The 13,640-nt window shown below is 40.5% G+C and overlaps 1 protein-coding gene across 2 annotated transcripts in view; it reads right to left on the reverse strand.

The window, feature by feature from the left end:
- The window catches only part of plekhg4 (pleckstrin homology domain containing, family G (with RhoGef domain) member 4), a 50,135-nt gene extending 40,978 nt beyond the window's left edge, over window positions 1–9,157 (reverse strand). Inside the window, exon 1 of one of the 2 annotated variants that reach the window (XM_061052383.1) lies at window positions 8,997–9,157. In XM_061052383.1, the coding sequence (XP_060908366.1) occupies window positions 8,997–8,999 (3 nt within the window). In that variant the 5' untranslated portion in view covers window positions 9,000–9,157. The remainder of the gene's footprint in view (window positions 1–8,996) is intronic. The other variant, XM_061052465.1, reaches the window with a different exon arrangement.
- Window positions 9,158–13,640: the final 4,483 nt, after the last annotated feature.

Here is a 13,640-nt window from a genome sequence, read left to right on the forward strand (position 1 = left end):
TCATCTGAGCAGGTTTCAATCTTGAGGTGTGTTAGGAACCAAAAGAAAAGCACATCTCTTGTTAGGGCGCACTCACACTAGGCAATCTGTACCGTGCCTAAGCACGCTTGACCCTCAAAGTCCAGTTCGTTTAAATGTTTTTAAAAATGTTTGAGTGTGTCTGTCTTGTGAAATAAGCATGCTTCATAATAACAAAGCCATGCATGTGTTATATTGCGACATTACAAAAGGTAACCGTGCTCAGGCCTGGTTAGTGCGCCCTTAATCTCACTTTTTTTATTGTTATTTTGTATTTGAAGGTAAAAGGTGGACATCAATGTTTAGAAAAAATGAAATGTACACTGATATTGATAAATTCATTAAAGGCCATAAATGTAAATCTAAAATAATCAATATTGGTTTCTGTAAATATCTATGGATCATAAAACTGCCTGTGCATGTCAGGCAGCTTTCACCTGTCTCTCTGAAGTAGGTCAGAATTTAATGGTCCAAAGGGAATCTTCTTTTGATGGGTGTCGGGTTCAGGTGGTGGGAGCGGTGTGTCTTTCGGTGGCGGGCTGTTTTCCCAGAAGATGTAGGGTGGGGGCTTCGGGTTTCAGGCAGGTTTGAGCAGGAAGATGACAAGAGCCCTGAAGATGAATCTTCTGGATCTGCAAGAACACTGCCTCATTGTGCAATGTATTCTAGAGTCCGAGATGGGGACTTTGTAGTCCACCGCCCCGGGACGGTCCTTTCCCACAGAGGACAATGGACACTTCCTGTCACTGACAAGTCCTGAGATATAAAAGCCTTTCCGGTTGAGTTGTAGCCTGCAGCTCCAAAAGCGCAACTCCTTTCCCTGACATTTGACCCTCGGAGAGGAAGCGTGAAAACAGCTTCCATCAGGACCTGAAGTGGTGCCCAGTGGGTCAGTGTTAAACGTGATCCAGAGACCTAAAGTGGCCCCACACATGGAAACCTCTTTGTATCCACAGACTGAGCCTAATCATCTCCAGCCCAGAAAAGTTCACTCCTTCAGATCTGATTCAGTTTCAAATCAGCTGATTGCATTGGTCTAAAGTTTACATGTCATTGTGTTGTTCAACTGCGTCAAAATGAATTCAGTTAAATGCTGCAAAAATACAAATCTGAGACATGAGTGCAGGGGTATCAAAAAATTGCCATAAAGACAAATCCTAACCTGTCTGTTATGTGAAATGGGAAAACTCTGGTCTTGGTTTTGAGTCTTGGGTCTAAAACCCTCTAAGTCTTCGCCCTGTCTTGGTGTCAATCCTTCAAAGTCTTGATACACTCTGGTCTTGGTCTTAACGTTGTCTTTCTGTGCCATAATCCTGGGTCTTTTCTCATGTCAATACCTTCTGGTTTAGTCTTAACTTGGCCTAAATCCCTCTAAGTCTTTGTCTTTTCTTGGTTTCTATGTTGAAAGTCTTGGTTTTATCTTAAATTACTTAAGCTTTTGTTCTTGACCATTTTTTTCTCCATGACTTGGTCTTGACTTGTCTCAATCCCTTAAAGTCTTGGTCTCTTGTCACACCCAACAAACCCTGGTCTTAACTCTTCTCAGTCTTGACATGTCTTGGTCTTGTCTCAGCCTCGATACACTCTGATCCTTCTCCTGACTTTGACTTGGTTTAGAGATCTTGTCTCTATCTTAAACCCTGGTCTTAACTCATCTAAGTCTTGACATGTCTTGGTCTGGTCTCAAGTCCCGTAATAGGCAACTATTTTGCTAATAATTTGCTGGTATATTTTCCATCATTTTTTATCCATTTCCAATTGGCCTTTCCAGCAATAAAATGAATTAACACAATACATTCAGTGTACTAGTCTCATCTTTGTGTTTTGTTTATTCTGAATCTTCATCAATCTTAGCTTTGGTTTTACCCTCTCACCCTAAAGACCAATATCTTCTGACAATTGTCTAGAATTTTAATTATCTGCATAGGGAGATGGATTTGATCAAAACAGAGAGGCATACAGGGAGTACCAAAGCAGGCCAAGAAGCCCGGTCAATTGTATTTCTCCTTATGTTTGTAATGTATCCTGATTGCTCCTCTGGCACCTCCTACGTTTATCTGATGTTTCAAACTCTATTTTCCAAACTCTGTTGGATATTTTTATACAACAGATACAACCCGATGGATTGGTTGTAGTATTTTGGATGTCAGGCAAGAATAGCATCATAACTGGAGCACAATTACAATTACAATGTCTGTAGCACTACTAGCATGAAGGCTAACTTTGATTTAAGGCTCTGACCTCCTAGTTAAATTGATTAACTATGAGTTATTAACAACTTATCTGCAAAGGGACAGGAACGATAAGTGATGTGGAAAGCGTGATGTAAATAAAATTTGCATTAGATTCATGTATTTTTTAAACTAAGGTCACACTTCCCATCGCTCCACACGTATCTAATTATTGAATTATTGTTTTCAAATTGACTCAAATTCTTTGGCTGGTTATGAATCAGACTGAAATTAATATTGATGCCTTTCTATAAGCTACAAAATCAAACGAGAACATCCCCATAAAAATTGTCCATTTCTATTAAGTTCTTGTTTATGCCTGGAACTGCTGCCACCAGGTAGGTGTCAGGTGAACTGATAGCTTTTTTACATTTTCCACGGCAAAGATTCTCAATAAGGAAGGGATACATTTGACAGTGAATAGATTCCTTTAAAAAGAGCTACAGCTCTGTTCACACAAGGCGCCAAGACAAAAGAGCCTTTTATGCTAACAATCATCATTTTACGTTGAGTAGACCAAGATAAAAACGAATCAGATATTTTATAGACTCACATAGATATGACTCCTTTTGAATTTCAATTAACAGTTTGTTGTGAAATGTGCAGAGTTCTTGGAACGAGAAGTTAGGAATGGTTCGTCCCGAAGGTGAGGGGGGAAATTGGTGTTGTATCATTGCTGTTGAATGTTTGGTGTTTTTTTTTTTAAAAGTTGATTTAAACTCAGACTAAAGAGCCTCACTTCCCCCTCTATAAGAAAAGACACAAGAAGAAGTTGTGTTTTTTAAGACTTGTGACTTTAATTTTCAGTTGTATTTTATTTTTTTTAAAAATAGAGCTTTTCGTTTAGAATTTATCTCAATGAACTGCAGCTTTTAAAATTCTGCCGGGCTCTAGAGGGTTAAATAAATCATACTAGCTAGTTATTTAATGTTATTGATTAGTAAAAAATCAAATGTACTTGATTTAAGACGCAGCTGAAGTGGTGACCATGAATGAATCATGAATACACTATAACACGTCCCGCTGATAACAGCATGTTGTTTCCTGTGCAACCCCAACAACCTCCATCCATCAGTACGAGTCCATTATCCAAATGCTCCAAACATTCCTGTAGCTTCTCATGACTCCCCCCCCACCAACCCTCCCCTCCATATTTTTACCCAGCAGCCCCTGGACAAGTCCTAACATCTCTGATTTAGAGTCTGTAAAGAAGAGCCGGAACATGTCTCCTTTTCTCTCCTCTGCACTTTTCTTATCTTTGTCTGTCTGTTTCAACCAGAGCAGAGTGCTGCGCTGCCAGGCATCAGTATCCCGACTCTACATCAGATTATACAAAGACTGATGAAGTCTTCATTGAGACAATCCTTCTGGCTGTTTTTAACACAAAGAGGCACTTTCTCCTCCATCAGCTGCAGCATTTTGGTTAGAAATATCGAAAAAAAACTGCCACTTCTTCTTACAAGCACGTGGACTTTGATGGCCAGGTAGTACGGGCCTGATTTGTTTGCTTTTGCATCATTGACGGACTTGTTTAGAATCTGTATGCAATCAGTTATTCTACCAGCGCCAGGTTGACGAAATGCTAAGGTCCTGTCCCTACAGGTACAGATGAGGTGGGAAGATTCATTGTGATTCAGAAAGATTTGCATGAGTAAAAGATCTGTTAGTCTTTATAAACGTAGCAACGATAGTTTTATCACTAAATAAACACTATGAATACACCATCCCATGAAAAACTCATCCATTAGGAATGTGGACCTGTAACCATTGATTGGCCAACACAGCACGTGTGCTGGGGGATTATGTTGCATTACATTGCAGTAAGGCCTAACCAGGTCCAACTATTTGACTGTGAACATTCAGGTGATTTGACTCACTATCAGTACATGTTACATCCCATTCTGTTCCTCTTCTATCTACAATGACAATTTTTTTTGGTTATGAAACCATGAAGCTGTGTTCAGACCAAGAAGGAAGTGTATTTTTGTTTTGTGTTACTGATTCATTATCGTCCTGCTGGTTTAGCAACATTAAACCTCCGAAAACGACACTGCAAAACTAAATGCCAACAAGTCTGAGTTCAAAACATCTAGAGGTGCACAAAGGCTGATCATCTCCCTCTTCCAAGAACTGGCAGTAAAATGAATCCAGCATTGAATTTTAATTACTGCTGCTTCCAGGTACTTGAAGTTTACCAATTCCCCAGTTAGGTGACCTCTTTGCAGTATTCTGTATTTATTTTTCTCAGGTGGATACCATGCATGTTTTTTCTCTGGAGCTTCTGTCTGTATGTCTGTATCAAGCATTCATCCATCCATTATCAATACCACTTTTCCCATTCGGGGTCAAACATATAGAGACAGACAACCAGCCACACTCACATTCACACCAACGGGCAATTTAGAGTCACCAATTAACCTAACGACCATGTCTTTGGACTGTGGAAGGAAGAAGGAGAGAGTCCAAGCATGCACGTGGAGATCATAAAGAAAGGCCTTGGCTCGGCCGTTAGAGATTCGAACCAGGAACCTTCTCGCTGTGAGGCAACAACGCTAAGCACTGCACCAGCCCTGTATCAAGCAGGTGACACATAAACTGAAATCTGTCTTACTGGAGCTGTACCACAAATAAACAGATGTTGCTTTTGTCAAATTCCATTAAATAAGTTAAAAATATGTTAAAGGAACTACATCATGAAGCAGATTTGAAAACGCACTGAATCCACTCTTTTGTTTGGAACGTCCATCAGATGAGGCAATCAAACACACTTTTGTATGGAGTTCATCTTTACGCTGAAAGGCCTCCAGAACACGACATCACACAAAAGTGTCCATCTAGTTAAAAAGAATCAATCAATTCAATTGATTAATCATTTTAATGTTTCCACAAAAATCCCTTCTTTTTGGGACGGCCATTTTTGCAGGACTGTCAACAAATCACAGATGTGTCCACTGTGGCAACACAGTTTAATTATTGTTAGGAACCACTTCTAAGTTTTAAGCTTCTTCTCTGATGATGGGATCTTAAATTTTCCAGACAGGGGTCTTAACATTGGTTTAGTCATACTCTGCAGAGATCAATTGTTTAATCAGTGACAGCGGTCAGAAGTCACTGAAGGGTTAAAAGGCAATAAACCCGGTCAAACCTCAGTGGCATCAGGGTCCGACATCATTAACATAATGGCATAACATGACAAAGTCTGAGTCACAGGTCACCGCCGACCAAAACCAAGAAAGATGTCTTCAAATAAAACATCAATTCATTTCTGTTCTGTTGACTTCAGCAGCATCGTTGTTAGTCAACACGTTTGTAACGGTTAAGGTATTTACCCAGAGTTAAACTATGCAGACACTTTCACTTTGTTTATGGTCAGATGTGCACATTTTATCCTCAGATAACAAAGACGGCAGCTGACAAAAAAATAAAATAAATAAATAAATAAATCTTATGACGAAATAGGTCAACTTGTTTGTGAATCAATGATAAGAATCACTTTGAAAAAAGTCCATAAATGTGCATGTACCTGCCTTCTCCAGCGTAAGAGCTAGTTTTATGAATCATGTACTTCTTTGGACTAGGTCTAGAATTGTTCATAGACAGTTTTCTATATCTAGAAAAGAAACATTAAACAGTTTATCAAAGAAATAATAGATGAATATATCAGCGAAGAATTGAAAATATTGAAATTGAAAAAGTATTTTCGGGGTTATCCAACCTTTATTCCTAATACACGCAGATGTTTAACATATCATGGTCTGAAAAAGAAGCTTTTAAATCCTCACAAAGTGGACCAAAGACTGATTTACACAACCGACAAATCAATTTATCAATTATTCTTCACACTATAAAAGTCTAAATAAATCATCAGGGTGTTTGATAGCTGTTAACTGGTTTGAATCTGACTGAATGCACCGCTGCTATCTAGTGCTTGAACATGTTTGACATTATGTTTTTTTTATTGATATGCCACCTTTAAGTGAAATGACGCAAGCCCTGAAAACACACCCCGGGAGTGTGTACAATCACACTCACTGTCTCCATGGAAACACAACATCCCTGCTAAGGCGTGTGATGACACACAGAGAATAAGTGACATAAGAGAAACAGCCGCCTCGGGTCTCTTTATTCCTTCTGTCAAAGTCTTCTGATACAAAAAGAAGTTTGAAGCTGAAACTCTTCAAACCCTTTAAAGGATGCAGATTGAAATATAAAGATCAGATGCAGGAACAGGGGCCGGAAATTAAACTATATTATAATTATTGAAGTGTTTTAGATTTAAACAGAGTGTTATAGATTTTAGCTGCAGGTGTTTCTCAGGATGAACTCTGAAGAAGAAACCGTTGACAGAAAGCACAAAAGCTTAAAGTAAATGTTATCAAGAGCAGGTAGAGTTTGATGAATATTTGACTATAAATATTTACCCAGACAAATTGCTAGTTTCTGTAAACCTGGTTGGTAAAGAAAAAAACTGACTCTGATACTGTTTAACTTTACGATAGTGTTCAGATATAGGGCTTCAATGTTTAAGTAAGCAGCAAGGAAATCTTTAAAACACTTTTTTTATGTTGCTGATCCCATTTTACTCAGAAATGTAGCCTTGAATAAAGAACATATGATTTTATCAGTAATCGTAATGAAACATTCAAAACAAAGACTCAGTTGTTGCTCTTTGGTCTAAATTGTCAGTTTCCATCCTTGAAGGAAACATTTTTCAAGAACCGTGGCATTTAAGAGAATGCCTGAAATGTTTGGGACAAACTCGATAAACTTGAGACAGACAAGGTTGAAACCCGTCTGTCTGCTCGTGACTGACTGTTTGTCTAAAGAGGAAATTCTCTTCAAACATGTCGCCCTGCAGACAAAGTTTGCACACATCAAACATCTTGAGTTCTGCTTCTTTCACTAAATGAGTAAGTGAACTTGAAATGACACCATAAGCTCCTAAACATTTGTGTTTTAGAAATGATTTGTGTAGACTGCAGAAGTGAGTCCTCCTGCTCTCAGCGAGGTGATTATAGCAACAAAACATCCCGAGCTGTTATCACGAGGAGTGAAGAATAAAACATGAATCCAGAATCTAACAGACCGACTACGGGAAGAGCACAGGGACAAAACAGGGACACTTCAGTTCTCAGTGACTCTACAGGAGTCCTTCACATGCTGATCATCCACAGCAGGTCTAAAACAACATTTCTCCATTTGTGTCTCTATTCGGGCCTTCACAGTTGCACAGAATTCCTGAAAAAACTCCTGATGTTTTCAGGAGGAGCTGCAATTTGTGATCGCGAACAGCCCAGTGTTTCTCTCGGACTTTACCCAGAGTGACTTCTGCCAGTATTCTTTCTGCAGAAATTCAGAGTGAGCTGATGTGAGAACGCAGCAGGACGTAATCCGGAGAATTCACCTCGAGTGGGTGGGAGGGGGTGGTGACGTTTATTCCCTGCCATCGGTGCACCATTATAGACTGTATGCATGCGACCGCTGGCTATACGATCTCCGTGCACTAAATTAAACAGCTGCATTATGTTAACTGTCCGCCGATATTGTGATTCCGATGAACTACACATTGCATTGATATGGATGCAAATATTCTCATTATAGCGTCATATAGCCGACCCTGTTGCTTTGTTCCACACATCAGCGTTATTTGTTTTACGTCATGTTTTTCTCAGGAGACCCCCGCCCTCCCTCCTGTCTGACAGGGGTAGTCTCCCACTGTGAGGTGCATGTGTGAACAACCAGACCGGGACTGTTAACAACATTTTCAGGAGTGCATATTTGAGAATTTGGAAATACAAAACATCATCAATATGTGAATGCACTGTAGCAAAATTAAAAGTCCCATCTACTGAACTTTCACTCCAGTTTGAGAGACAAACATGTTTTCCTAAGTCTTGTCTAGAAACATCCTTTTTGCAGCTTCAGTAAAGCTTCATTTAACATGTTTAAAGACATCTCCCAAATGAAATGAAAGCTTATCTTAGCATTTCTTCAGCTCTCTTCCATTAAAATTCAAAATATGACTTTGACATTCTGGATGTGGTGACATCAACAAATCTCTCAGTTGCACTTCAGTAGTTTGTTTTGACCTAAATTCATCTCTTACAAACAAATTGTCTCGTTTGTCATCATGTTCCATACATTTTATTTGTTCTGTTTTTTAAATGTTTCCCATTCTGTTGATAAAAACCTGAAGGCATACTGTAACTAATTGTACTGAACAAACTCCTTATCTAAACTATACACACACACACACACACACACACACACACACACACACACACACACACACACACACACACACACACACACACACACACACACACACACACACACACACACACACACACACACACACACACACACACACACACACACACACACACACACACACACACACACACACACACACACACACACACACTGCATTGACTGTTTAACTGACTGGAAACACACTCACACACACTTCAGGACAAATGTTTAAGGCATACACCTTGGGTGAAACCCTACACCCCTGCAGCCCCCTCCCCCACCAAACACCGGCTTCAGCACATAGAATCAAACACATGCACCCACTCAACATGTGCTACAGGCTGTTTCTGTGTGTGTGTGTGTGTGTGTGTGTGTGTGTGTGTGTGTGTGTGTGTGTGTGTGTGTGTGTGTGTGTGTGTGTGTGTGTGTGTGTGTGTGTGTGTGTGTGTGTGTGTGTGTGTGTGTGTGTGTGTGTGTGTGTGTCAGTGATCTTACCATGGTATTTGCAGTGTGTAGTCAGTTGTGGTATATTCCAGTGTAAGGTCATTTTCCTCTGTCTGTCTCCCTCTCTCTGTGGTGTGTGTCTGTGTGTGTCTCTTGTCCCGTCAGGTCTGATTCTGCTGTAACTAACAAAGTGCTCATATGTTAAGCTCCGCCCACCAGCTGTCAGTCAGTCAGTCAGTCATTCATTCTGTGGATCCTCCCCCCTCCTCCTCTTCAACCTTCTCAACCTCCTCACCCCTCTGACTCTCTCTGCTGGCAGGTTTTTGTCTTACTGAAAGCTAAATACACACGCATCACCTCTTCAAAGTGCTGAAACTAATATTATTAATAAACAGGATTTACTGACATTTTAGATCTTAAGGGTAACACTAGATATTTTTAAACCTGGATCCTCCAGATTTGTGTGACTTTGGTTCAAAAAGTCAGTTAAAATCCAGAAAAATATTTATGTAACTCACAATAAAAACAAAACATCTCACAGACTGAGGAAGCGACGGACCAGCTACACCCGTTTTTGCTGTTAAATTACTTACTTCTTTGCCAGGTCTGGAAGAGCAACATAAGGAGTTTTTAATGTTTCAAAAAAGCATCTTACTGTACACTTCAACAAAATGACATGTTTCTTTTCACGTAAAGATAATGTTTACAGATGTTTACACATTTTTGACAGCACTAGTACTGATGGCCTAGTGGTTAAGTTGCAGAGGTTGTAGTCCTCCAAGCAGGCGGCCCAGGTTCAAGTCCAACCTGTGGCTTCTTTGCCGCATGTCAATTCCCACACTCTCGCTTCCGATTTGCTTCTCTATTCATTGTCCTATCTACATGAAAGTGGTCCGAAACGGACAGACATCTACATGGATTGCTGTTGGCTCTGGTCTTCTTTTGTTGTTGTTGTTGTTGTTTACATTCATCACTGTAGGCAATTGATACAGGTTTAAAATCAGGCACAACTGCGGCTAGGACTTAATTTGTTGATCGTAGAGTCGCAGCTAATCAAGACAGTTGAAGGTGCACGTTAATCCTCCTGAAGCATGACCTGCCCATCCAACAAAATTGTTCCCAAAGATCGGTCAGCCATGCCTGTGGTCTTTGTAACACATGTTCAGCAATGATGAATAGAGAGGGCCAAGGTTGCTTCCTGCAGTTGGGTCAGCTTGAGGTCGTTCATGTTCCTACTACAAACAAACCGCACCAGAGCATCGTAGCACCGTAGCATCGTAGCACCGTAGCAAGCCCAACCTTTTCAAGCAGTCTTGGTATGGTTGTTAGGGCCGCACCAGGGTTCGATTGACAGCTGTCACACCTGAACAAACCAACCACACTAACTTGGCAAACGGACTTAAGTTTGTTTTAACCAAACCAAACAGGTTAGGTGTGAAAACTACCTCAGAAAATATCAATCTATCACCAAACTGATCAATAGTTTGTGTCTATAATATTGAATATGTTAGTGTGAACATTTAAACAGGTGAGGAACCATGAATATTCAATGATAAACTAACGTATTCATTCCTGATGGTAGGGGTAGTGGAGAGATACCACTAAGAAAATACAGCTGGTAAATGAACTTAAAAAGGCAGATGAATGACTGATGGACAAATTCATCTTATTAAGGAGTCAGACACCAGGTCCTGTTCTTATTGAGGGTTGTAATTGATGCACAGAAGTGAACGTATGAACCGAGCGATTCGTCTTCTGTTGAATCCATTACTGCAGTAACAGATTCCACATGTGACTGTGGACCAGTAACACTTTACTGACTGGGAACAAAAACTTGCTCTGAGCTGGTTTGACTCCCCCAGCCTCCAGTCGGAGTTCAGTCTGAACTCCAGTCACAGCTGGAGACAAACAGCTGCTGCCTTCATCACACTGAGTCGACCTCTGAGTTTGGGGAAACAGATAATGTGATGGCAGCCAGCCAGTAAGACACTGAACTGGGCCACTTTATTGTCCAGTTGGCTCTGTGCCTGGAAAGGAATTAGTGGGGTTTTTTTTTAACCTGATGACAGCTCTGTTATCTGTGCTCAGACTAGAAACCAGTTGGTGATGGCAGTGAGTCCACACAATACAAAGCCAGTCTAAATCCTGGACCAGTTCTACTCAAACATCTCACCACTCAAAAGACTCAACAACATAAAGACAATCGATGATGGTCCCAAACAAACTTTGCAGAAAGTGTCCTGTGTGCTGCTGAGTTAACGTCTGTATTTTCCAAACAATGGTTTTGTTTGGTTCTGTTATCCAATCTCTCCTCAGTAAGATTTAAGCTGTTTGGGGAGCTGGGAGCCTAGTGGTTAGTACACATGCCCCACATAAAGAGGCTAAAATCCTCGAAAGCAGGTGGACTGGGTTCAAATCCAACCTGTGCCTCCTTTCCCACATGTCATTCCCTACCCCCTCTCTCTCCCCAATTTCTGAGTCTATCCACTGTCCTATCTCTGGTGAAAGTTAAGACAACAACCTTATCTGCTAATATTTACCCTTTCATATACATCCCAGAAACCAAAGGCTGCAATGTCCTGGTTGAAAAATGATCTGAAGACAACACACAGCTACATTTATTTCCCCACCTTTCCAGGAACTGTGTACGGATGACATTTTCTAATGGCCCCAGCTTTTTGAACCTGATCAGAGCCCAATTTAATAACCGACCAGCTAGGATCAGTATACGGTTTCACAGAAATAAGACAGTCACACGTCAACTCAAATCTAACCTATACTACCAGAATGACCAAGAAAACTGGTTTTGCAATAATCTAATGAGAAATGATGCAGTGATGATGCAATGATGCAAAATTCATGCAGATTCACAAGAAGTTTAAATTACTATTTTTTTGTACTGACGCTTAAGTTCTCATTGCAGCGGCTGTGGGTTTGAATCCGACCTCTGCCCTTTGCTGTATGTCATCTCACACTCCCTACACCCAACATTTCCTCTCTCTCCAGCTGTCCACAAGACAAGACAAGCAAAGCACTTTTAAAATGTTTTAGTTTTAATCAACCTTCTGTGTGATTCAGGGGAATCAAACCCCTGAAAGTTCTTGCATCTCAGGGTCAGGCAGATTTTTTTTTTTATCAAATTACACAAGCAATCTCAAATTTGTGGTGCCAATTGGTTTTATTTCCATCACTTTGTATGTATCCACGATGCATGGAAAATATGACTTAGCTTTTGGTCTTAAAACACCTTTTAAGGTAACATTTACTCCTTGATATGTTTTACTCTTGATATGTTTGTGTGAGGATGTGAGGATGTGCGTTTGTGTCTGGGAGTGTGGGTTCAGCTGTCCTTCATGACTCCCTCTGTCTAAAGAATTTCCAAAACCTGCACTGTTTTATGTCTGTACTCTTTATTAAAAGCAATATATCTCTTTCATTTTAAAACTTCCATCTGTCTGGCAATGTGCTTTAGCTGCACCAATCCCAGACAGACCATTGAAACCAGTGCCGAGTTTGGGTCTGTGCTGGTTTCCAGGGTGCTGAAACAAGCTCTCAGCGAGGAGAAAATACCAGATCAGAGCTTTGAGACGAGCTGGCAGAGTCACAATGACCGTGGCTTTGAGGAGGTGACATGTTGGATTAAATGGTCCTTCTCATTCCTCACTCCCCCCTCCCCTCCCTGTCAGAGGTTTAATGGCAGCACTGGGGACTCTGCTGGGTTTCTTTGCTTCCTGTGAGGCTTTTTACAACACAAATAAACCCAGTTACCCTGATCCTGGACCACCTGTGTGGCTCTGAGGCCACTCGTCGAGACACAGGACATCCATCAACATGGAAGACAACTTCCTGTCAGTGATGTCACTTAAAACACTAATCTGATGGCCGTGGACTGGGAGAACTGGGACTGAGACTCTTGTTTTTCTTGGACACAGGCATGAATAAGATAACATTTTATCATCGTTTCATTTGATACGCTGAACACTCATACAGTGTTTTTATAAAAGTACTGATGATAACAGAATGTCGTCTTCTTTGAGAGCTGCTTTAAAGAGATGATGTTCCAAAGTAAACATTATGTATTATTCCACATTTTCTCTCTTATGCTGGCCTTACACCTACCAAATTTTCAAGCGATTTTCAAGCGAAGTCGCAGATAAATGTCTAAAGTCGTAATAAAATCCAGAGAGTCTTGCTGTAGTTGGGGGCGCGCTCCCGTGATCGTGGCCATTTGGTGCTGTTAAAACTCAATCCGAGCTGTTTTAAGGCAGTCTTTTTCTCGTCTTGGCATGTTTGATATTATCACAGGTCTTTAGTCTATTCTGCAAATTGTGTTGTTCAATAACGTGACTATTGACAACAACCAATAGGAGCGGTGTTACCGGCACAGGAACATGTAAATGAATTAATTGTGCTTAATTTTGACTGAGTGAGTATATTTTCAAGTCAGTTGAACATAATTTAAATTTCCATTTAAAAGGTCTAGGACATTATTCAGCTGGGGAACATGCCTAACCTGAACACACCTTTGTATGCACGGCCTACAAACCTGAGACAACAGTTAGCTGACCTATATAAAACACAAACAGACCCATAGTCAGTGTGATTGATTTATATCTACAGTGTACACAGTGAGATCTTAATGTATGAATGGGTGTATTAACCTACAGGAAGTTAAAACACAGACTGATCAAACAT

Source organism: Labrus mixtus, chromosome 1 (assembly GCF_963584025.1).
Source record: "Labrus mixtus chromosome 1, fLabMix1.1, whole genome shotgun sequence".
NCBI lineage: Eukaryota > Metazoa > Chordata > Actinopteri > Labriformes > Labridae > Labrus > Labrus mixtus.